Below are 22,099 nucleotides of genomic sequence, written 5' to 3'. Positions count from 1 at the left end.
AGTTCCGGAGATAAAATTCATCTTATCAATCGATCCCTGAGGAATGGCAGGGCAAAATTTGACATATGGGCACTATCTTCCGACCATGGGCCAGCAAGTTTGACCTTAAGGACAATGCAGAAGCAGTTAGAAGATACCGCCGGCTCGCCAGGGTTTACATTCCCGTCCCAATGCCAAGTTGTCACCGGATATACACTCCGATTTACGAAGATGGGATAACGCCGCCCGCTTATAACGTTCAAAGGGGTATCTCTTACCATTGGAGCTGGGTTTCCATTATCGCGTGCGTTGGGGTTACACTTGAGCATCGTTTTGTGGCAACGAAGTTCGGTTCAACTTGAGAGAACCAATAGCTGAAAGAGTCGGATTTCGAGTTCTTCGGGAACTCGGACTCTCGGGAATACAACCTTGCTAGTTGCTGGTTGCTGTCCGCATGTACGTGTCTAGAAAGTTGCCGGCTGAACTTGGTCATCACTCCACACTTGTTCTATTGATTATTCCACGCCAACCTGAATCAATGCGTTTATCAAACAACTCATCAATCATTTAAAGACACTGCAATATACCAGTTATCATAGTTTTGTGGCTCATCGTCACAGCGCCATGTCCAGTCTCAATCTCCGGAGTGAAAACACCTCCCAGCAACCCCCCACCGAAGCCGATCTCAAGAACGGCTTCACCCTGAAAGCCGCCCCAGGCACTGACCTCTGGTCCAAACCACCCTCGACAGTCCGGTCAAATGCACCCACGATCACCAGGGCGATAGCATTGAGCCGCTTCCAGAGAGCCCGTGTTCACGTCAGTGCTGACTGGTCCACGCTCTACGACCAGGGCGGACTGGTCTTGATGATGGAGCACAAGGCCCGAAAATGGATCAAGACGGGGATTGAGTTCGTCAGTGGGAGGCCGTACGTGAGTACGGTAGCGAAGGATAACTGGGCTGACTGGAGCCTTGCGCCGATATCGGATGGCGGAGGCGGGGTGACGATTGAAATGGTGAGGCAGAAGGGTGCGTTGTGGGTTTACGTGGTTGAGAAGAGGGAAGGGGAGGAGATCATGGTACCGGTGAGAGAGATTACATGGGCTTTCGCTGAGGAAGAGGATGTCAAGGCTTTGGCTGGAGTGTATGCGTGCCGACCAGCGAAAGAAGGCGGGGAGTTAGACGTGGTATTTCGGGACTTTGAGCTTGAATGTACATAACCAAAGTGACCACATCTCGCAAGCCGTACACACAGTTTAGTTAACTAAGTTAGTAAATCCCGCGCGAGCTACGGAGTACTATGCTAGTTAAATGTTTAAATGTACGTAGGTTTTCGGGTTGAGGGCGACCTTTCTGCGCCATGTTGAAACGATACGAGGCAACTGATTAAGCAAATATGTACGGAGTACTCCGTGCAGGGTTCGGGTGACTCGCAGCGGCGACTCGCCGTCGGACGCCGCAGCTGATCGGATCACCAGGCATTATCAGATCCGAGCTTGGCCGAAGTTTCGCCCAGGGAGGTTTAGAGCTGGTCACGGGGAAACGCGCGAGATGCCATACCGTAAGTAGCCTAGCGGGCCTCGTTTCACCCAATCATACTGTAGCTGCGAGCCCACGCTGGGTTGGCGAGCGTTTGGGTGGCCTAACCAGTCAGTTTAATCTTATCATATCAGATCATCTCGCCAAGCAGCCGTGGCCTCCACCCGGCCGTTTCCGCCCCCTCCATCACCCGTTCGATTCATGACTGCGTCTGCTGGCTCTGCCTGCGGTCGTCCTGGTGGTCTGTTCTCCGCATCTACGATAAGCTGGGCTTTTATTAAACCAATTTAATGCCAGCGAGGGTTGGCAGGGTTTGGATCGCCTTATTTCTCCTTTCGACCCTTTGAGTCCAGCTCCCTTCACCCGCGGATATCCCATTGGCTAACTTTTTCCATGAACACGATCAATCAACGGACATTCACGACTTTTTTTGGGATTTGCTTTTTTTTTTTTTTTTTTAAGGGGCACTTAAGGCACTAGCGGGGCTATATTTTAGTTCTTCTTATTTATTTTCCTTGTCTTGCGTTCGACAGAGTACGTGTCACGAAGCATTTTTAACCCAACGGGCGTCTCTCTCTCTCATCCGATTCCTGCGGATCGGCAAAACTTTGTGGACCGGCAGCCACCAGCCGTCTCGCAGACCTTCAGCGGCCCGTTGGCTGGCTGTACTTTTTGGCGCACAATCGGAGGCGTTTACAGTTCCAGACATACTCTGCCTTGCTCGTGTGCGGCGTGATTCTCAGTGTTTTCCAAAGCCCGGCTGCTACCGATCGAACGTCCTGCTGGGAAACGGAATATTCTATATTGTTGATGAACCTCTGTCGCCCTATCCCGGCTATAACGTGGCCTTTGACGATTGATAGTCACACCAAATAAGGGGTCTTGGGTTGCTGGGAGTCATGAGTCGTCCCAGGGGGCCTTCGAGCCCTCCAACATATGGGGCATTCGAGTCCGACGAGAGAACTGAGGGAAATAACGAAAGTGAAGGCCTGCTTTTTGTGGAACCGAGGGAACTTGGTGAGAATGATCCTATATTTGAAGAGATTATTAGCTCGTCGACGTCCATCAGTACGGACGTCCAGGATGGTGTCCGGAAAATCGAGGCTATTAGCAGAACGTGGACGCAGAAATCATTGATAATAGCATATCTTGGGTGAGACTTTCTTTTTTTCGAGGATTTTTCTACGGCCTGTCCATGGTGGTTTTGTGGGTGTGTGTCATGGGCTAATGGGTTTTAGAATTTTTTTGATGGCATTCTCTACCTCGCTCGAGGGGCAGACGGTGATGTCTTTATCACCTTATGCAACAAGTTCCTTTAGCAAACATTCTTTAATATCTACGGTCTTGGTTGTTCAAAATGTAACTAATGGTAAGCCGGACGAGTTTCTTTCCACTTTCCTTTGAGTACCTGTCCCTAACACTTTTTCAATAGCTGTCATAAAGCCGCCCATGGCGAAGATCGCGGATGTATTTGGTCGGTTTGAAGCGTTTTGTATCGGTGTTTTTATTTATGTCCTCGGTTACATCCAAATGGCCGCCTCGAAGAATGTGCAGACCTATGCCTCGGCGCAGATATTTTACTCTGCTGGTTCAACAGGCTTGCAAATACTGCAACAGGTGTTTATCGCCGATAGCAGCGATCTACTCAACCGAGCACTATTTGCCAACCTTCCCGATTTACCTTTCCTCATTACTGTGTGGGTCGGGCCAATGGTAGCTTCAGCTATACTCCAGAATTTGACCTGGCGCTGGGGCTATGGAATGTGGGTGGTTATTTTGCCCTTGGCCTTCCTGCCTTTGGCCTTGACCTTGTGGCTCAATCAGAGAAAAGCACAGAAGCTGCAGCTACTGCAGCCCAAGCCTTGGAAAGGCAAAGGTCTAAGGAGTTTGCTCCGGAGTACTTGGTACGAGTTGGATCTGTTTGGCTTGATATTGCTGTCAGCTGCGCTCATCCTCATTCTGGTACCATTGACGCTGGCGTCGAATGCAAAAGATACGTGGCAAAACGGAAGTATCATCGCGATGATTGTGGTAGGGTGCATTTGCCTAGTTGCTCTTCCTTTCTGGGAGACGTCGAAAAGGCTAGCACCGCACCCGCTGCTCTCCCTAAAACTTCTCAAGCAGAGAACGGCCCTGGCAGGCTGCGCATTCGCATTCTTCTACTTTAGTAAGGACGATAACCCACCCCTTCTCATCCAGGATGCCCCCCTTTTACTGACATTCGATAAGTGGCGTTCTACTTATCCATCCAACCGTATCTTTATTCCTATCTCCAAGTCGTACAAGGCCAATCTGTCGTCACCGCTGGCCGCGTGACACAGACCTTTTCATTCACATCCACCATTGCTGCCGTGGTAGTCTCATTCTTCATTAAATATACTGGGAGATACCGCTCCTTTGTCACGGGTGGCTGTTTCGTCTACATTGGGGGGCTGATCTTAATGCTCCTGTCCCACAAAGAAGGTAGCAGTGTCCTCAAAACACTTGTTATCCAGACCATTGTTGGCCTCGGAGGTGGACTAGTGAATGTTCCTGTACAGCTGGGTGTTCAGGCATCAGCAAGTCATCAGGAAGTTGCAGCTGCCACAGCAATGTTCCTAACAGCACTTGAGATGGGGGGTGCTGTCGGCTCGGCGATTTCAGGCGCGGTGTGGACAAGCTCTGTCCCGAAACGGTTACGGAACTACCTACCTCCAGAAAGCCGGGAGCAGGCGGATGAGATCTTTGGAAAGTTGACCGAGGCACTCTCGTATCCCTTAGGATCCCCAACACGGATCGCTATTAATAGGGCATATGAAGAAACAATGGGGACGCTGCTGACGATTGCGGTTTGTGTAACCATTCCGCTGATACCATTGAGCTTGTTGATGAAGGATTACCACCTAGACACAGTACGTATTGTCGTGTATACCAAGCTGATGTATGTTTATTTCTCACTTGTGCTAACCTAGACGTGATAGATGGCTCAAAAAGTCAAAGGGAAAGTCATCGGCCACGGTGATGTGGAAGATGATTTTATAGCCAGAACCAGTTCTCGATCATCCAGGTCGAACTCTCGACCTTAGAGATATAAACTACCCTCTCTTTTCTCATTCGACCCCTCAGCATCGTTCTCCGCAAGGCCCCAACAGGTGCAAACGAACGTATTGCACAAGCCATGGACCTGGATCTTTCAAAGGAGCAAACATTTTCCTTCCGAGATTCATATAGAAACGAACTTTGTTTTAGCATATACCGACAGCTTTTTTATGTCCCTCGTTTTCTGCATATGATGGCGAGATACCCTTCATGCATATTTCGATCTTTCCGTTTTACCACCACCAGCATAGGATATGGCTGAAGTTTCTCATTTCCGCTATAAGATTTTTCTGGGAAATAGACAAATGTCTTACTTCGGGATCCCAGTGTTATTCCCTGCCTTTCCCTCGCCTTTTGACCCTTTTGTAGATCATATGTATCTGTACATACACAACATTTAACAGGCTTTGGGCAACATGCCCCCTTGGGTCTCAATTGAAGGGGATGCTTTGGAAAAATGAACAATTATATTTGACCTAGCCAATTGGAGTGAAGATGCCTATCGTCCGCTACACGTTGACCTAACACATTGTTATACAGCACCACAGAAGTTAATGATTGATTCGAGGACCAGAAAATCGCGACAGGACTATCTAAATCTTGAGAAACCGAATGGGCAATGTTATTCTGAACGGGAAATAGGCCTTTCTCTTCTCTTCTGGAAGCAGAGCCCCATCCTTATCAACAAAGACCTCATCCAACGCCGTCTGGTACGTGCTATACACTCTAGCTGTAATCAGGCGCAGCTCCGCCCATGCAACGCTATTCGAGGAAGAAAGGAGTTAGATAAATAAAGAATTCAGGGCATTTCCAATCTCAATCTCGATTCGATTTGGATATAATTTTCTGAGTTGGATGATATCGAAAACTTACTTTTTCCCCGAACACATTCTCGCTCCGGAGCCGAACGGCCAGAACATCCGCTGCATCTCTCGATATTTTGGAGACGTGATTGGAATGTTCCAACGTTCTGGATTCCATCTTTCTGGTTCCTGAAAAGCGCCTGGGTCGCGATGAAGACAATAACCTTGGGAGTGTATCGTTGTCTGTTTGATATGCTATTAGATCGGGTGGAGTATGGACTTGTTTGACGAAAATTTCCACATACCCCAGCTGGGATTTTTGTTCCCAAAACCACAACGTTCTGACCTTGCTTCACTGTTCGAGGCAAGCCAAATGGAAGAGGAAGATGGAGTCGAAGCACTTCACGTAGTACACAATCCAGGTATGGCAGTCTTTGGACGAGCGAAGGATCAGGATATTTCCCTGGTAAGATTCCAGCATCATGGAGCTCATGCCGGAGTTTATCTTGGTATATCCTGTTTTCAGGAGCGGAGAGTTCCCACATCAATGCGGCGAGCAAATCGCCAGGAGCGAAGTATCCTTGTTGAAAAATCAATTCCTGGGAATTAACACTGGGACTAGCCATGGCCCATCACTTACCAGCAATGAAATGGTCAAGACAGTCACTTGCGATGAAGTTTTTACCTGGAAGGACACGTGATGGGCCGTTCTTTTTGAGGGTGGACGTGAGATGCTGAAGGTGAGTGATCGAGGGTTCCTTTGTCTCTGAATTGGCGGAGAGAACTGCTTCGACCCGTTTCATCCCAAAAGTTCCTATTTCATCTGGTCCAAAAAGCCTTTGAAATAGCGTGGAAATGCCTGTCAAATCGTTAATATGGTCACTTATGGTTTCAAGCAGGAAAGAATGTGCTAACGTGGAAACCACCCCAGAAACGTTACAAACGGTTGGCATAATATATCCGCAGTGGTAATCAGCAGTCCTTTATAAATCTTCCTCGATTCCTCGTTTGTCAACATATTAGGATGGTCCTTTTCCCCGTAGATGTGGTGAATGATGATATCGGCCACCAACCACCTCAGCCAGGAAGAAACATCAACGGTCCTGCAGGGCGCGGCAACAGCCCTCTCCTCTATTATCCGCATAAATTGTTCTATATATATCTTAAACCCAGCTTGAAAAGCCGGAGCGGCAACCGCAGGTCCAGTATACAAACCAACGACCATCTTTCTGCGGACGGCATGGAGATCCGCATCCAGCGTTGTTACGACGTTTTCTGAAGCATAATTTTGAAAAGCGAGCAAAGATTCACCAGCGTCAAGTCCTCGTGGACCCGAGTAGATCTGCGGCAGGGCATCAGCATGACAGAAGGAAACTTCACGAGGGCCCAGCTGCACGGTTGGGCCATATTTTCGATGCAATAAGAGAATTTCGTGCTTGTCATTTCCTGCGTCCAATTTATTAACCCGAGTGCATAAAGGTCCTCATTTCTGGTTACCTTTCCACTGCTTCCACCGCATCCACCATCGAGTGAACTTGGCGATTCTGGGCCCAGGAAATGGAGAAGTCACCACGCGAAAAATACCCCGACATATATCAAGAGCAACCCAGATACCAAGGCCGAGCGCAAGAAGCTGCCATTTGGGGAGGGAAAGGGCTGTGAACAGCGTCACAAATGCCATACTGAAGGGCGGGTATAGGAGTCTCCACGGGTCGTAGATTCAACACGAAAAGCGAAGTGCGAGAACACCTCATCTACGGAGTAGATTTTAAGCGTCGAAGGACTGAAGCTTTCTCCTCAAGCTTCAACGGCCGCGAACGTCTCATGGACAGGCCGGCCCGTGTGGGTGCCAAATGCTTGCCCCAGAGCTGCAAGGATTTGGGAACTTCATCCAGTAGAAAGTCAGCAACCAGGGATCCGTGGACACCAACGAATAGCGAGCGATTCAAGTCTGCTGTTGATGCAGGTGGCATGGCCGAGCCTCGCTTCTCCTCTCCCACGATAGAATAGCTTTCTCATATTGAAAGTCTTCAAGTCCGTATGTACTTCGCTGGGAGGTCGTTCCAAAACGTCTCCAAACCTTTTTCTGAAGAAATGGCTCGAATTGGTTATTTAACAAGATGGCCATGCCACTTCCTTCTGCTCCCATCATCATCTCACCCAAACTCTCCTTCGATCTCAGCTCGTGTGGCTTTCAATTGTTTCTGACGGAACACGAAGCACGGCTTGGCTGCAAACGGCATTTAGCCTGGTCCGCGGGAACTAACCGCATCGGGGTATTTTCTGGAGAAACCTTTTCTGGAGTCATCCACTTCCATCCCCATCTCCAGGCAGTGAACCTTGGACCACAGTGATAGCCAGGCTGTGTCCAGCACGTCACCTATCTACGAGACACGTTCAGCTACCTGCGATCTTAATACCTGAAGCGGGTAATACATGGAGGACCCCGTGTACAAGGCCAGAAGATGCCAACCTTCATAACAGGGCCGCTTCGCCCTGAAATGACTCCTTTCTGGCCACGATGGACTTGCAGCGAGATCAAATATCTCCCTTGAATTATCGGTCTCATTGCTGAATACGCTGCTCCAAATTTCTCTCTAGTTTCCCTAGTTTTTCTCTTTGCTTATCCACCATGGATCCAGGGCGAGTCTTCTATATAACGAAATCGCAGCCGGCATCGGGTGTGGTATATACCATTCTCGACTCCGACTCAACCACACGTCTTTATACGGTAGAAACGTCACAAAAAGCGAAGCCACATATGACACTTATTCGACACCGTTGTCCGTACCAACAGATGGCTGCTCCAGCATGTCACTACCCATCTCCATCTCCACCCTGCGCACATCCGCCAGTTCAAGTCCCTTTCGGCGGATCCAACAGCGGCACAGTTGTTAGTACTGTTTCGTTCCACGGTCTTTCCTCCAAGATTGGCATTTCCTTATACTCCGGTCCCCAGCCAATGGAAATGACAATGAAGCGCTCTGATCTGCTTGCTGGTGGACGCAAATTTGACTCACCGCTGGGAAGGATGCAATGGAAAGGAGGCGATAGTATCTTCACGAGCAGCCAGAAGCTAGTAGATCAGCACAAACGCGTGATCGCTCGATATGAGAAGCGGTCCTCCCTACTTTCGCGTCAGATGGATCAGTTTATATTGCTGGTTCAGGACGCCAATGTGATCGCAAATTTGGATATGGTTATTGTTACGGGTCTGGCAACAATTGAGTATACCCGAAGGTCCGATAAAGAGTGGGACGAAGTGTTGGAAGAGGTTGCAGAGACCGTTTTTGACGTTTAGGCCCTGTTTCTGAGGAGCGGCTCATAAGCCAGCCGTGTTGGCTGTGTAGGTTGATACTCAGTGGCATATTAGCGTCTTTTCTTTACCTTAGCGATAAATTTCACTGTAGATTTTACAGGAATTCTAAAGTCTCGAACAAAACGTGAGATATGCCACGATACCACTCATGTTTTAAGCCCAGCCTTCCCGGAATATCGCGACGAGCCTGATGATCCAACTCAGCTTAATATTCCTTCTGCCTAGAGCCTTACGAGCGAGGCTTGGTGAAGTCATTCTTTTGCTAGTAAATCATCCACCTTCGCCACCAATGAAGTTATCTTCTCCTCCTTACAACTGTCTCTGGTCGCATGCCGGGAATTCAATCACAGGATGAAATAGACCCAGGTTTTGATATTTGTCGATGTAGGAATAGCATGTATACCCTTCTGCCGTATGCTATCCTGCAACGATGCGTGGCTCATACTGTGTGTGACAATTGGGCCGCAACATCGAAGAACCGGATGGTTCTGTGCTCAGTTCTTCGCTGGGCATTGGCCAAGTCGTGCGCAGTTTGGTATTGTTTTCAAAGCGACACAATGGCCCGTTGGTGTGTTGCGCAATTAAATTCGGGATCCAAACAGCTGGGTTGGTATTTGTTTTCTTGGACGCAGAGGAGGAGCTTGAAATATTCATGTAGTCAAATATTGAAGGGGGTTTTTGAAGAGCTTCTTGGGTGAACTGGATTCTGAGAAGGATGCCAGAGTTAGCTTTGCTTCTCGCATTAAATCAACTGCGCTAGCGATGCTGGAATGTTTTTGAGAATATATATGGGTTATGATAGTTGATAGTCGCTTCTCGTATTGTGTCGATGGCAGGATGCGACGTCACACAATGCATCGCAACTCCGCAGCTGAGATGGGTTGTTGAATCCCGTGCGTTAGTTTCTCAATGGCATTCTTTCTTCCAGAAGGCACATAAGCCTTCCGCCCAAGCTGAGAGGTGTACGGAGTGATTGAATAGCATTAACTAAGTATATGTATGCGTGCTTACATACATCATGTACAGGTTGCAGCACAGAATTCCTGTGTGTGCGCGGGGAAATGGGTCTGGCTCAGAACGGTCGCTTGTTATTTGGTATCTTCCTCTTTGCTGAAAGGGGACGTCTATCCTGGAAATGGAGGAGTTAACCCGTCCCATATAACTAGTCAGCAGCGGCTATTTAGGGAGTTCAATAGTCGGTTTTGGGACTTTGGACGGAGGATACTCCGTAGACACTGGTGCTAAGCATGGATCTCCTTGTCTAACCTCTGAACCCCAATGAATTAGGGGGTGGAGGAGATCCTGCGGAGTTACTTGGCTGTGTTATAAGCTCGGCTTACGCTGCTCTTCTGCTCATGAGACAACACGTTGCTGGCGGGTTTGTTGGCAGCAGTGAGGCTGTCGTTCGTGGATTGAGCTCGGCTCAGAAGGGAAGCAAGCAAGACAGTAACTAGCCTCGGATTTTTCTTTTTTTTCCTTTTCTTTTTGGGGATCCGGCGACTGTCACTGTTTGAAGAGAAAAGGGATCATGATCCACTCTTAACTAGTCGAAAAGAAGGTGAAGCTGTTCGCTGGTCTTCGTTTCAGCCTAGAATACATTTGGGATAGAGGCATGGTTGCCGATCATCGTGATCGGGGTGATACCTCGCAATACCTTCTGCAAGGCGCTGGCCGAGCTTTTGGTGCTTGTAGCTTCAGGGTCGTCGAACCAAGCGAATGGCTAAAAACCGTTACATCTCCAGCGTCCGTGGACTAGACTAGAGCCGAAGTTAGATAAAGATTTCTGCAGGCCAGTCTTCTTCAGACAGATCAGAAACTGCGCGGGTGAAATACGGCAGCGAGAAGGGCGCAAGGGACGTCACAGCGGATAGAAAAGGCACTGGCAATTCTCGTATCATTGTGTGCAGAGCAAAGTAGAACATCTCCATTGCCGCCCGTATTTCATCGCTGCTTGCTCTCAAGATCTTTGCTTGGTGGCATCCGGGGCGATTTGAGGTGTCGACTTCCCCCCCTTTTGGCATCGCTGCCCATTTGCTCAACAACCACCTCCATTCTTTGAAACGTCAATCCTCCAACCCCGTCATCAATCACTTCTCCAGCCACCACTGTGAGCGTCGCCTTGTCCAATCGGTTTTGTCCAATACCTGCTTCTCTTTCAGCAGACAAGCCTCGCAAGGGTCTTCCCAAGTCCTTGTGGGCGCGTTCTGCAGCGCAATCCGTCTCGTCGTCGCCCTTCCGTCCTCTCCTTCACCTCCACCATCCAAGTGAGTCTGCACACCACCCAGGGTCAATCTTGTTTTGTTTCTTTTCGATCCCAACTTCTCTCTTCAGCTTGGCCTTGGAGCTCAGGAATCAGAGAAGCAGCACGGCCTGTTGTGTGGGCTATTGGTTAACAGTTGTAGCTCAGCGTTCTAGGTCTCTCTCACTCTCACTTTTATCCTCCTCCGGTTCTGCCTTACTCACTCAATTCACCCTCACTTTTTCGCTGTGTCACCGTTAGCAACTGAGGTTTGCCCTGACGGAACTTTCCCTCACAAACTCCCCGCTATTTCTTGCCCTCCTCTCCTCGCCTGCTCCCTTCCTCTCCTCTCTTCACCCGTTCGTCTTCGCCTCTTGAGCTCCAACATCCTCTCGATTCATTACTGCATCCTGACATACTCCCTACCCCTGAAACATCTGTGCCTCAGCACATAAGTAACCGCAGTTTTTCAACTGTTGTGTTAGCAAGCTTCGAAAATGGTTGTTGCTACTATCAAGTAAGTGTGCTTTGCTCGGCAAGATGAATACATCGTGCTACCCCGATGTCATAAGATAAATCTGTGTTCAGGTGCACCGAACTAACCATGCTTCGGGAACATAATAGATGTGTTGTCGTTGGGGACGGAGCTGTCGGAAAGACGTGTCTGTTGATCTCATATACTACAAACAAGTTTCCTTCTGAATATGTTCCCACTGTTTTCGATAATTATGCAGTGACTGTGATGTGAGTTGCGCGTCTTTTGTTTATACATATCCTTTCTCCTTAGACTCCAAAGGTCCTTTGTGTTTTTGAAGCCAGATTCTTGTCCCTCTACCTCTTCTGGAGATCATGCAAGAGTTTTTAAAAAAGCTAGCTGACACAGCGCCAACCTACTGCTACAGGATTGGAGACGAACCGTATACTCTCGGCCTTTTCGATACTGCGGGCCAGGAGGATTATGATCGTCTTCGTCCGCTCTCCTATCCCCAAACCGATGTCTTCCTCGTTTGTTTCTCCGTGACTTCTCCTGCGTCATTCGAGAACGTCCGCGAGAAATGGTTTCCGGAAGTCCGTCATCACTGTCCCGGGGTCCCTTGCTTGATTGTTGGTACCCAAACCGACTTACGCGATGACCCTGCTGTTCGTGAGAAACTCTCAAAACAGAAGATGGCTCCCGTTCGCAAAGAAGACGGAGAGCGCATGGCAAGGGAACTTGGAGCGGTCAAATACGTCGAATGCTCTGCACTCACTCAGTACAAGCTCAAGGACGTCTTCGATGAGGTGAGCTACATGCTATTCGCGCGTCAGATGTTGTGTACTGATCAGTTTTCAACTAGGCCATCGTTGCTGCCCTTGAGCCCCCAAGCACCCGCAAGAAGTCTCGCGTTTGCAAGATTCTGTAAAGCTCTTTTTACATTTTTTTTCAACGGCGTTGAGGCAAAGTCTAGTCGTCCTCCCAATTATCCTTCCAGATACTTCTAGATTAGCTTATCCGCTGTTTATTGCGCCGTCGAGCATGCCCTCTTAATCTGGATTGAACTGGACAAACGCGTTTTGTTATGTCTGCAAACAAGATGACAATATGATGATGGCATTATGAGGGGTTTCAGGAAGGCGTGTGAAATGGCGAATCATTGAAGGGATGGAATTGTGTCTTTGTTTTTTACCCTTGTCATAGTCATCTCTGTACTCCTGTGTCCACATGTCTGTTTTACTTTGAGTGTTGTGCTGAATCAGGCAGATCACAGGTCTTTAAGACAGATTGATGAATCCTATTTTATTTTAATTGATTCCCACCTTGTTTCTTGCGTCTTAACCTAATGCTTGGATTTGATGGTTGAGGAGACTTATGTACATGGGGGAAATCCAGAAGACACATTGCAAATACATTCCTTCTCCCTTGTATAGTTTTATTTAAACTCCATATTTATCTTGGTTCCTATGCCTGTCTGTTAAAGTTACGCTATAATTTCAAGCCCTTCATCACTCTGCTGCTGTGGAAACATAAAGTGCTGCTCTTTATCTCTGACAGTTGTTTGGACTTCTAGTCAGCCATTACCTCTGTCTAAATGTTAGCACAGTCATCTCGGGAAGTGCTTCCCATAAAGATATTTATTGGCTATTTTTTGTCGAGTTTGGGTAACTATAATTTAATGTTAACAATTGATACATGTAGATTCTTATTTGAAATCAATTATGCTGATATGGCTAAAGCTACAACAATTCCACTTCCAAAACTTATATCACAGCTCGTCGCGAGATTTCTGACTCTTCTTGCCATACCACCCACCGGCTTCTTCTTTAAGTTCCAACTTTACCATGCTGGCCAGTAACTCATAGACCATTTGAGCCGCTGCGAGAGCTGTTCCTTCTCCATGTCCGTCGTAAGTGGGTGATACTTCCACGATGTCTGCTCCAACAAGGTTCAGCTTCTCAATCCCGCGGAGGATTCTAATCAATTCTCGCGTCGTCCAACCCCCCGGTTCGGGCGTCCCTGTCCCTGGCGCGATGCTGGGGTCGAGGACGTCAATATCGAGGCTCAAATATACAGGCTCGTCGGGCAAGAGACCGACACGAGAGATGATTGCGTCAATCACCCCCTTTACGCCGATATCATCAATGTCGTCAGCGTGAATTCGCATGAAGCCTTGTTCCGGACCCTGATTGGTGTAGTCGCCATCGTCAGTACCCGTCAGACGAGTTCGGAGTCCCGCGTGCACGGAACTAGTATTGGAAATAAGCCCTTCAAGACTAGCAGTGTAAAAAAAACTGCCGTGAGTGAAGCGGGATTGCTCAGAAGTCCACACCTCCGAGTACCGGAGTGTATTCCATGTGTCGAGGTGGGCGTCGAAATGCACCACCGTAATCGGCTTGTTATAAATCTTGTACAAGGCGCGAAGCGCTGGAAGCGCGATGCTGTGATCACCTCCTAAGGTGATGAGTTTGGGTTTGCCATTCTTTGGCGTTGGTCGGCTACCAAGCTCGAGGAAGGCTTCGTACATTTGCGATTCGGCAATAGCGTTGTCGAATGGAACGACGGGGATGTCACCACAGTCCAGGATTCGGGCCCAGCTGAGATAGGGGTTTATCCCTGCGCGGGTGTTGTATGCCAATCCCGGCACTTGGCGACTGCTGGCAGCGCGAATGGCCCGAGGGCCAAATCGCGCACCGGGTCTGTATGTGACCGCTGTGTCAAATGGCGCTCCGATGATTGCAATGTCATAGAGTTCGTCTGGCTCCAGAAGGCATTTAACATGTTTGAGGTGCGCAAAGGTGGAAATGCCCGAGAACGCCCACTGTAAGTTTATATCTGTCAATGCATCGCGGCTCACTGCAGCAAAATAAATTTTTCCAAGGCATATAAGTTATGAACGCAGGCTATATGCGAGAAGTCCATGGAAACAAGCCATGAGGGATAGCTTACTTCCTGCCCCCATTTCTTGAGCAGGTCCTTTTCATTAATTGGCGCCTGCTCGCCATGCTGGTGGTCCTGATGGCCAGCGACGGGCTTCCAACAGATTAATAGCCCCAGGAGGAGTCCCTGCCAGTATGAAAAACGCATCATCCTCGTCGGTTGCCTCCTTCTCAACCTCTTTTTATTCATCAAGCTGAGCCAAAATAGAAAAGCGTAGAGGCTGGGGCGAGGAGGCCTTTTGAAAGAGCGGAACTCAAGCTTTTGAAGTCGCACCCATCGCGGTTAATTTCAAATTTGCCCAGTGACTATTTTTCCCGAGGGAAGACAAAACCCTCCGAACATGAGTCACGGATCAGCATTTTCGCTCCTCGTGAACGCGTTTGGGGCGACCGAGCGGTGATCACAGTATTGAGCTGGAGATTGCATTGAGCCGATGCGAAAACGGACAATCCAAATTTCCGAGAACGACTGAGAACCTTAGGTAGCGCATAGAGCTGTCTTGTAAAATGACGACAGGATCTCGACGTCCAGCAGTTTTTAACAGCACTGGGGCAATTAGGATTCATTTTTTGAGACATCGCCGGGTGTTACCATACTGAATTGCCCGAGCTTCTCACTGTCCCCATGGGCCAAGGTTGAGTAATGCGCCGAGTGGTAGTTACGGGGCTGGGCGCCGTCACTCCCTTGGGAACTGGTATGGGAGTATTGCAATTCATCGTCATGGCGCGTGTTGATTAACTTATAAAAACATTAGGTATCCGTCACACATGGGGGCGTCTCGTGGAGGGCCACTGTGGTATTGTATCTGTGAAACATAGACATCCCGGATTTACAGAAGTACCATGTCAGATTGCGGCCGTTGTGCCGCAGGGCCCCAAGGAGCTTGGCGGCTGGAGAGCATCTGAATGGGTGACTCGCGATGTAGGTTTCTCTGTGTCTGAGGAGCTGTAAGCATTGTTGCTTGGCGCCGTTGATGCTAAGAAGATCTGATATTGACAGAGATTGATGGTAGGAAGAAAGAAAAACCGCTCTGTTTGCACAATACGCATTAGCAGCAACAGAGGAAGCGCTCAATGATGCAGGGTGGAAACCCGGGACCCAGGAAGCAATGGAAATGACGGTAGGTCCACCATACCTTCATTTCGAAATCCTCAATTTACGCTATAGATTGCTGATATATGGGATAGGGTGTATGCTTGGGATCTGGAATAGGGAATTTCGAAGAAATTTATAACTCATCCGTTGCCTATGATAACGGGCTACGTGATAAAAAGGTACCTCGTCCACTCGCAATCTTTGAGCCGGTGGAGGTAGAGCTTTTCTCATATCATGGATTATAGGGATACAGAAAGATCTCGCCGTTGTTTGTTCCCAAGTTACTAATTAACTTGGGCGCTGGACATATTTCAATGAAATATGGCTTCATGGTATTGACTATACTCTTTTATTTTAGAAATGGATTCTAAATCTCTAAGGATAGGGACCGAATCATGCAGCAACGACCGCATGTACTACCGGTGCCCATTCCATCGGAGATGCTGCTCGTTTCATTGCACATGGTGATGCCGATGTAATGGTTGCGGGTGGAGCCGAATCCTGCATCCACCCACTTGCAATCGGAGGATTCGCACGGTGCCGGAGTCTTGCTACGGATTTTAACGATCAGCCTAAAAAATCCTCTCGTCCGTTTGATAGAGATCGCCAAGGATTTGTTGTCGGTGAAGGTGCCGCTGTCGTGATCCTGGAGGTACCATCGACCGATTTTCGCAGTGAGCAAGAGGCCTGCTTTTACTAACGCATATCTCGGACTTTATATAGGAATTAGAACACGCCACATCCCGTGGAGCACGTATTTATGCGGAATTAAAGGGTTACGGCTGCTCGGCGGACGCATACCACATGACAGCGCCCAAGGAGAACGGTAAAGGTGCTTTACTGGCCATGCAACGTGCATTGAAAAATGCCGCATTACCGCCGAGCAAGGTTGACTACATTAACGCGCATGGTACTTCCACTGTCATCGGAGATGCTGCGGAAAACGCCGCTATTAAGACGCTCCTTCTTGGCTCTGAAGGAAAAGAAAGGCCTTCGGATATCAACATCAGTAGCACAAAGGGTGCCATAGGACATTTGCTGGGAGGAGCTGGTGCTATAGAAGCAGTCTTCTCCGTCCTAACAATCTACGAGGTAAGGCATCACTATCCTATGACCCTAAACTCCGAGATGTCGTTGCTCAAAAAGGTCATAGGGAATACTTCCACCAACCATCAACCTTGAAAACACAACAGAGGAGTTTGACTGCAATTACGTGCCGAATGTGGCACAGGGTAGAGAAGTGGATGTCGTCCTGACAAACAGTTTTGGGTTTGGAGGGACGAATAGTAGTCTATGCTTCGCGAGATATCGCCAGTAGTTGCACGATTCTCGCGACCAAATTGGTCCCTGTCGTAGCCCGTAGTTTAAAAAAAAAAAAGGAAAAAAAAATTTATCACGTGATATTAAAGTCCGGGCGTGGATTTTCAATCTCCAAAAGTTCCTCTCGGCGAACGAGCGCTTTCGACTTGAACTCTCAGGCTTAAATCAATTATTGGCCTTTTCTTTTTTTTGTTATATAAGAAAAATGGCGTGCTCAAAACGAGTGGGCGTTCTTGGGGGTGGCCAGCTGGGGAGAATGTTGATGGAGTCGGCCAATCGACTCAACATCCAAATGAATATTTTAGACGCGGACAAAGCCCCCGCGAAGCAAATCAGTGCTCATGATGATCACATAACTGGCTCTTTTATGAACCGCGAATCTGTACGCAGACTCGCGGCGAATAGCGATGTCTTGACAGCCGAAATCGAGCATGTTGATACGCATGCTCTGGAGGAGGTTGAGTCTTTGGTTGATGTGCAGCCCAGCTGGAAGAGCATCAGAATTATTCAGGATAAATTTGCGCAGAAGCAGCACTTGGCGAAGTTTGGAATTCCGCAGGCGGAGTATCGTGAGCTGAAGGACGGTACAGCTGAGGAACTGAGTGCGATTGGACAGGAGCTTGGGTTTCCTTTGATGTTGAAGTCGAAGACTGGGGCGTACGATGGTAGAGGTGAGGATGCGATGCTATTGTATCTCTTTGTTATCTATTGGGAATTCAATCTGAAGATGTATTTTAGGCAATTATGCGGTAAAGACCGAAGAAGATATACCGGCGGCGCTGGAAGCGCTAAAGGGCCGACCTCTTTATGCAGAGAAATGGGCGAAATTCGTAATGGTATGTAATGTTCTCCCAGCTGGGTGCAGTTCGATTCTTATTTCCGACAAATAGGAATTGGCAGTTATGGTAGTCAAAACCAAGGACAGCGTCTTGTCCTATCCTACTGTTGAGACGGTCCAAGAGAACTCGATATGCAAACTAGTCTATGCTCCTGCAAGAAATGTTTCAGACGAGATCAACAAAAAGGCACAGAAGCTGGCCAGAGATGCAGTCGCTGCCTTTGATGGCAAGGGAGTCTTTGGAGTCGAAATGTTTCTCCTAGAAGATAACTCTATCCTGCTCTGCGAGCTTGCCAGCCGCATCCACAATTCTGGACATTACACTATCGAAGCATGCCCACTGTCACAATTTGATACCCATTTGCGCGCCATTTTAGATCTTCCGATCCCCCCTAAAAGTCTCCAACTGCGTCAACCTGCAATTATGTTGAATATCTTAGGCGGATCTACGCCGGATGCTCACCTTGAGGATGCTGAGTACGCATTGTCTATCCCAAATGCAAGCGTCCACCTGTATGGAAAGGGCCCAGGCAGGCTGGGACGCAAGATGGGGCATGTCACAGTTACCGCTCCTACAATGCGTGAAGCCGAGGAGTTGATGCAGCCTCTTATTGATCGGACAGGTGGCATGGGAGTTGAGGCCAAGGTTGCAAGCAATCCTCGGCCAACAATCGGAGTTGTAATGGGTTCAGATAGCGATTTAAAGACCCTGGTTCCTGGTCTGAGACTCCTGGAAGAATATTTTGGCGTCAAGCCAGAGGTAGATATAACTTCTGCCCACCGGACTCCTGATTATATGGCCGAGTACGCTTCTACAGCGGCATCGCGCGGTATCAAGGTCATAATCGCTGCTGCCGGTGGAGCTGCACATCTGCCTGGAATGGCGGCGGCACATACGTCGCTTCCAGTTATTGGCGTGCCAGTGAAAGGAAGCGCCCTTGATGGGGTTGATAGTCTATATAGTATTGTGCAAATGCCTCGAGGTTCGTAAACCCCAATTGTTCGCATAGAGGGAACCCCTTTACTTACATGTTTCTTCTTAAATATAGGTGTCCCGGTTGCAACTGTGGGAATCAACAACAGTGTGAATGCGGCCTTGCTGGCTGTTCGCATACTAGGATGTTACGATGAAACCTTACGACAGAAGGTGGCAGAATACGCAAAAGCCGCAAAAGATGAGAATCTGGACGTAAAAGGAGTTAAGATGCGGGAAATAGGATGGGAAAAGTACTTTGAGCAAATGCAAACAAAATAACGCCCTTAGATTATGATATTTAGCATTTTTACGCAATCATGACGCCAAAATATAATGGAAGATTTTACGCGACCCAAGACAATATACCCGATCTGCCGAGCATGTTGTTCATCACTCTCGCAAGTTTTAATCCTATTCGATCTCGAAAAATGTAGTTCAAAATCGATGTTGTAACTCGTGGATTAGTGTTCCTGTTCAGATAGTTACAGAGTAGGCCCGATAGGAGTGATTCTGTAAATATTCATGTATGAGACTGCCTTAGTCGGACAACTATACCTTGAGAGCTGGTCCACCAGCAAATACTGCAACTGTAATGACTAGAGCATAAATTCAACCTCAGGCGCATTTGTGAGCTTCTTGTTAGCATTGATTATTTTCTCAATGCCAGTGAAAAAACCAGTCCCATAAGTCGAACCACCAAAGTAGAGGCCCCCAAATTGTCCAAATCTGTCAAACAAAAATGAACCCGAGTCACCACTAGTACCGAAGACCTCATTGAATTAACGGTTGGGTACTGCGCGGTACACCTTTGATACCGTCTCTTTTATCTATTGACGACTTCTTCTTTGGGCTTATATCCTTTTAGAAGTACTGACAGGCCATGGTTAATCAGTGGTGTTCCTCGTTGATATGCTCCTTCGATGCTGTCACCATGATGCATGCTTATTTGATGCGCCAGTCTAAACGCCGAGCGTAGTGGCTACCGGTTCAGTACGGACGCAAAGTAGGGAATTGGCAGGATTCGGTGGTTAGAATAGGCTGTTCACCGGTGAAAATTTCTCAGTAACCTTATCTTTGGTGATATGTGTGTATGTAACTATAATATGTGATACATGATACATTCTCGTAGGCATATGCCTCGCTCGATGAGAGAAAGGAATGGAAGAAGAATATAGACGACGAGAGTGGTCTTCTGATAGTGCTCGTGTAACCTGGGAGCATGTCCTAGGCTAGCAATTGAGGTTTGTAGTGAAAGGAGTCGAGCTCAGTCGAGCGTCGCTGCTAGATTCGCTTTTTCGCTTGTGATTCGAGAGCCAAATTGAGGTTTTGTAGATCCTGGTGATGAATTTATCAGCAAGGATAAGCTGGGGCTTACTGAATTGGGAAATCTGGCATAGTGAACTCGCAGTGGAAGATCGTATAAAAAGTGTCATGATCTGTGGCATGGGACAGCATACTCTGTCTGCTCTTCCAGAGGACGTAAACATCGCCGATCGCCTTGGATGACTGACTAAGCTCAATGACTAAGCAAAACAGTCTCGCCAGTATGTCCAGTACTCCGTACATACTTCGCGCAGCATACGGAATAGTGGTAAAGCCGGAGAAGCATTTATGCTTAGTCATCCTTGTTGCGGCACGCGCCAAGAACCGCTGTGGTCATCTCGTCAAATCTTTGAACACGAGATGTCTGCCAGTATCAGGCTCTGGCTCCGGGATTCTCATCAAGATGGCGTCAAATGGCGGCACAGTGAGAGGTGAGTTGTTTCTCATCACCCATATCGCCCGACCGTGCGGTTTCTGCTTCCGCTCGGCCTGGCCTCTTCCATTCCATGTTCGCCGAGCGAGCAAAAGGCTAACACCATGCCCCACTGTTCCTCGGGTCGACAGCCTCATCGGTGGCATCGAGCTCAGGAGCCAGTTTCGTTGATGCCTCCGGATACAAATTCAGCGAAAATGATCAAAGGCCTACGAAGATCAAATTTAAAAAGGCTGTTGCTAAAGCTGTGAAAGGTGTGTTTTCCCCTCCTGAAATGCCCATGATTACCCAGGATCATGACGCATTTCCAGTGCCTGTTTCAACTAGGAGAACTGACCATTGGGCGGGTTTTAACCTTATAGGAACTAGGGATCCCGAACCTTCCAACGCAGAGTCCGGGGGTTCCTCCCCTATTCTCCCTGTCATGGATGAGAAGACAATGGCGTCGTTTCCGACGGGTAAGCCGCGAGAAACGCAGCTGGAGACAGTCATATGCAAGCATTGCAAAAGACCAGTTTTGAAGCAGACTGCTGCCGAACACATCCGCGGTTGTTTGCGAGCAAAGCAGGAAAAGGCACGGAAGAAGAAGGAGGCAAGGGATGCGAACCGGGCCAAAGAGAAGGCCGATAAAGAAGGAAACGAAGACGACGGCGAGGGTGCCATGAAGGGACAAAAGAGCGCCAAGAAAAGCGCTGGAGACGATGGCCCGAAGAAAGGAAAGAAGCGAAAGGTTGACGATGACGATAAGGAGCCTAAGAAGAAAAAGAAGAAAGATGAGCCAAAGCCAAAGGTGCCTAAGCCAAAAGGCCCGGTTGACGTAGAGAAACAATGCGGCGTCGTATTGCCGAATGGAGGCCAATGTGCACGATCATTAACTTGCAAAAGCCATTCTATGGGTGCAAAGAGAGCTGTCCCAGGCCGCTCTCTACCATACGATATGTTACTACAAGCGTACCAGAAAAAAAATCAAGCACGGCAGCAAAGTAAGTTGCAATTCATTGTCTTTGTCGGGCTCGAAATAATACGTGATGTTTACTCTATAATAGAGGCTGCCATCGATGCGAATGCTCCGGTCCACGATGACCTGGATGGAAATGGACCCATCGATTCGGATGAAGAGAAGGATGCCGTGATGGCTGGGCTTGCACGATCACGGCCTCAGCCGTTGGTGACACATCCGCTCATTCCGACAAGGAAGAAGTATCATCTTGTCCGGATGAAGGAGATGCTTTCCCAGGTGCTGGGAAGTGGCAGTCTCTTCTCCCCAGTCGAGAGTAGCTTTCAGGGCAGAGGTCTCTTTCAGCCCGAGCTAACATCTCTTACTTCTCCTACCTTTGGCAATGCTGTGGATGGGCCTGCGCAGCCGTCAGACTCTTCAAAGAAACCTTCACTTCCCCAGCAACCTTCTCAGAACCGAATGAGCCAAGCAACTGTGGCCTCGAAAAAGGTCATGGCCACCGGTACATCGTGAGCGGCGTTTGAACTGTAGTCTTCATGCATCAATTTTGTTTTTCTTCCATTCTCGCGTGGGAATTGGCAACATTTGGGAGGTTTCTTTGGTGGATAAGGCGTTTGGACGGGGTAGGGTGAATGTTCCTGTACGATATAACGAGATACCCTTTAATTTAATCTGATGACTGTAAATTGCGATATCTTACAAGTTAAAATTCATCGTGTGCAGCATGACAGTGCTTCATTTGCTTGAAGATTGATAAAAGCGAGCGGCGCCATGTGCTTAAGA

The 22,099-nt window shown here is 48.3% G+C and overlaps 10 protein-coding genes across 10 annotated transcripts; 7 read left to right on the top strand and 3 right to left on the bottom strand.

The window, feature by feature from the left end:
- The first annotated feature begins 508 nt into the window (after positions 1-508).
- On the top strand, positions 509-1,537 carry CIMG_00781 (uncharacterized protein). The gene has a single exon (XM_001247009.2). The coding sequence runs from the start codon at positions 604-606 to the stop codon at positions 1,198-1,200; it is 597 nt and encodes a 198-aa protein (XP_001247010.2). The 5' UTR covers positions 509-603; the 3' UTR covers positions 1,201-1,537.
- Positions 1,538-1,741: 204 nt separating this feature from the next.
- On the top strand, positions 1,742-5,085 carry CIMG_00782 (siderophore iron transporter mirC). Its single transcript, XM_001247010.2, has 5 exons — positions 1,742-2,672; positions 2,758-2,888; positions 2,952-3,686; positions 3,749-4,410; positions 4,480-5,085. Exons 1-5 carry the CDS (start codon positions 2,419-2,421, stop codon positions 4,582-4,584), a joined length of 1,887 nt encoding a protein of 628 aa, XP_001247011.2. The 5' UTR covers positions 1,742-2,418; the 3' UTR covers positions 4,585-5,085.
- Positions 5,086-5,190: 105 nt separating this feature from the next.
- Positions 5,191-7,001, bottom strand: CIMG_00783 (uncharacterized protein; the record flags this gene model as incomplete). The annotated part of the gene is made up of 5 exons (XM_001247011.2): positions 6,316-7,001; positions 6,041-6,259; positions 5,706-5,980; positions 5,471-5,643; positions 5,191-5,359 (listed from the first exon to the last, which is right to left on the bottom strand). The coding sequence occupies exons 1-5, from the start codon at positions 6,623-6,625 to the stop codon at positions 5,191-5,193; spliced, it is 1,146 nt and encodes a 381-aa protein (XP_001247012.2). The 5' UTR covers positions 6,626-7,001.
- An 834-nt stretch (positions 7,002-7,835) lies between these two features.
- On the top strand, positions 7,836-8,785 carry CIMG_00784 (uncharacterized protein). Its single transcript, XM_001247012.2, has one exon. The coding sequence runs from the start codon at positions 8,033-8,035 to the stop codon at positions 8,699-8,701; it is 669 nt and encodes a 222-aa protein (XP_001247013.1). The 5' UTR covers positions 7,836-8,032; the 3' UTR covers positions 8,702-8,785.
- On the bottom strand, positions 7,836-9,979 carry CIMG_12835 (uncharacterized protein). The gene is made up of 3 exons (XM_004445830.1): positions 9,735-9,979; positions 8,863-9,425; positions 7,836-8,742 (listed from the first exon to the last, which is right to left on the bottom strand). Exons 1-2 carry the CDS (start codon positions 9,875-9,877, stop codon positions 9,137-9,139), a joined length of 432 nt encoding a protein of 143 aa, XP_004445887.1. The 5' UTR covers positions 9,878-9,979; the 3' UTR covers positions 7,836-8,742; positions 8,863-9,136.
- Positions 9,980-10,356: 377 nt separating this feature from the next.
- On the top strand, positions 10,357-12,748 carry CIMG_00786 (cell division control protein 42). Its single transcript, XM_001247014.2, has 5 exons — positions 10,357-10,983; positions 11,127-11,475; positions 11,583-11,702; positions 11,861-12,239; positions 12,296-12,748. Exons 2-5 carry the CDS (start codon positions 11,456-11,458, stop codon positions 12,359-12,361), a joined length of 585 nt encoding a protein of 194 aa, XP_001247015.1. The 5' UTR covers positions 10,357-10,983; positions 11,127-11,455; the 3' UTR covers positions 12,362-12,748.
- Positions 12,749-13,052: 304 nt separating this feature from the next.
- On the bottom strand, positions 13,053-14,520 carry CIMG_00787 (agmatinase; the record flags this gene model as incomplete). Its single annotated transcript, XM_001247015.2, has 2 exons — positions 13,053-14,254; positions 14,383-14,520. 2 exons carry the CDS (start codon positions 14,518-14,520, stop codon positions 13,202-13,204), a joined length of 1,191 nt encoding a protein of 396 aa, XP_001247016.2. The 3' UTR covers positions 13,053-13,201.
- Positions 14,521-14,888: 368 nt separating this feature from the next.
- On the top strand, positions 14,889-16,786 carry CIMG_00789 (beta-ketoacyl-acyl-carrier-protein synthase II; the record flags this gene model as incomplete). The annotated part of the gene is made up of 8 exons (XM_001247017.2): positions 14,889-15,067; positions 15,128-15,294; positions 15,386-15,493; positions 15,561-15,647; positions 15,714-15,800; positions 15,854-16,120; positions 16,192-16,560; positions 16,622-16,786. The coding sequence occupies exons 1-8, from the start codon at positions 15,016-15,018 to the stop codon at positions 16,784-16,786; spliced, it is 1,302 nt and encodes a 433-aa protein (XP_001247018.2). The 5' UTR covers positions 14,889-15,015.
- A 147-nt stretch (positions 16,787-16,933) lies between these two features.
- On the top strand, positions 16,934-18,885 carry CIMG_00790 (phosphoribosylaminoimidazole carboxylase, ATPase subunit). The gene is made up of 4 exons (XM_001247018.2): positions 16,934-17,459; positions 17,527-17,624; positions 17,679-18,609; positions 18,676-18,885. The coding sequence occupies exons 1-4, from the start codon at positions 16,994-16,996 to the stop codon at positions 18,879-18,881; spliced, it is 1,701 nt and encodes a 566-aa protein (XP_001247019.1). The 5' UTR covers positions 16,934-16,993; the 3' UTR covers positions 18,882-18,885.
- A 1,414-nt stretch (positions 18,886-20,299) lies between these two features.
- On the top strand, positions 20,300-22,002 carry CIMG_00791 (SAGA complex component). The gene is made up of 4 exons (XM_001247019.2): positions 20,300-20,356; positions 20,490-20,612; positions 20,721-21,341; positions 21,405-22,002. Exons 1-4 carry the CDS (start codon positions 20,329-20,331, stop codon positions 21,827-21,829), a joined length of 1,197 nt encoding a protein of 398 aa, XP_001247020.1. The 5' UTR covers positions 20,300-20,328; the 3' UTR covers positions 21,830-22,002.
- Positions 22,003-22,099: the final 97 nt, after the last annotated feature.

Source organism: Coccidioides immitis (assembly GCF_000149335.2).
Source record: "Coccidioides immitis RS genomic scaffold supercont3.1, whole genome shotgun sequence".
Classification (NCBI taxonomy): Eukaryota; Fungi; Ascomycota; class Eurotiomycetes; order Onygenales; family Onygenaceae; genus Coccidioides; species Coccidioides immitis.
This window is presented reverse-complemented; position numbering and strand designations above follow the sequence as displayed.

Coding starts and splice junctions, on each gene's coding strand:
- CIMG_12835 (XM_004445830.1), bottom strand. CDS start 9,877: ATGGGACGGGTTAACTCCTCCATTTCCAGGATAGACGTCCCCTTTCAG. Junction 9,426..9,734: donor TGCTGCAACCTGTACATGAT/GTATGTAAGCAC, acceptor CATCCTTCTCAG/AATCCAGTTCACCCAAGAAG.
- CIMG_00781 (XM_001247009.2), top strand. CDS start 604: ATGTCCAGTCTCAATCTCCGGAGTGAAAACACCTCCCAGCAACCCCCC.
- CIMG_00791 (XM_001247019.2), top strand. CDS start 20,329: ATGGCGTCAAATGGCGGCACAGTGAGAG. Junction 20,613..20,720: donor TGTTGCTAAAGCTGTGAAAG/GTGTGTTTTCCC, acceptor TTAACCTTATAG/GAACTAGGGATCCCGAACCT. Junction 21,342..21,404: donor AAATCAAGCACGGCAGCAAA/GTAAGTTGCAAT, acceptor ACTCTATAATAG/AGGCTGCCATCGATGCGAAT.
- CIMG_00790 (XM_001247018.2), top strand. CDS start 16,994: ATGGCGTGCTCAAAACGAGTGGGCGTTCTTGGGGGTGGCCAGCTGGGG. Junction 17,460..17,526: donor TGGGGCGTACGATGGTAGAG/GTGAGGATGCGA, acceptor GATGTATTTTAG/GCAATTATGCGGTAAAGACC. Junction 17,625..17,678: donor AATGGGCGAAATTCGTAATG/GTATGTAATGTT, acceptor TCCGACAAATAG/GAATTGGCAGTTATGGTAGT.
- CIMG_00786 (XM_001247014.2), top strand. CDS start 11,456: ATGGTTGTTGCTACTATCAA. Junction 11,476..11,582: donor ATGGTTGTTGCTACTATCAA/GTAAGTGTGCTT, acceptor GGAACATAATAG/ATGTGTTGTCGTTGGGGACG. Junction 11,703..11,860: donor AATTATGCAGTGACTGTGAT/GTGAGTTGCGCG, acceptor CTACTGCTACAG/GATTGGAGACGAACCGTATA.
- CIMG_00782 (XM_001247010.2), top strand. CDS start 2,419: ATGAGTCGTCCCAGGGGGCCTTCGAGCCCTCCAACATATGGGGCATTC. Junction 2,673..2,757: donor TTGATAATAGCATATCTTGG/GTGAGACTTTCT, acceptor AATGGGTTTTAG/AATTTTTTTGATGGCATTCT. Junction 3,687..3,748: donor ATTCGCATTCTTCTACTTTA/GTAAGGACGATA, acceptor ACATTCGATAAG/TGGCGTTCTACTTATCCATC.
- CIMG_00784 (XM_001247012.2), top strand. CDS start 8,033: ATGGATCCAGGGCGAGTCTTCTATATAACGAAATCGCAGCCGGCATCG.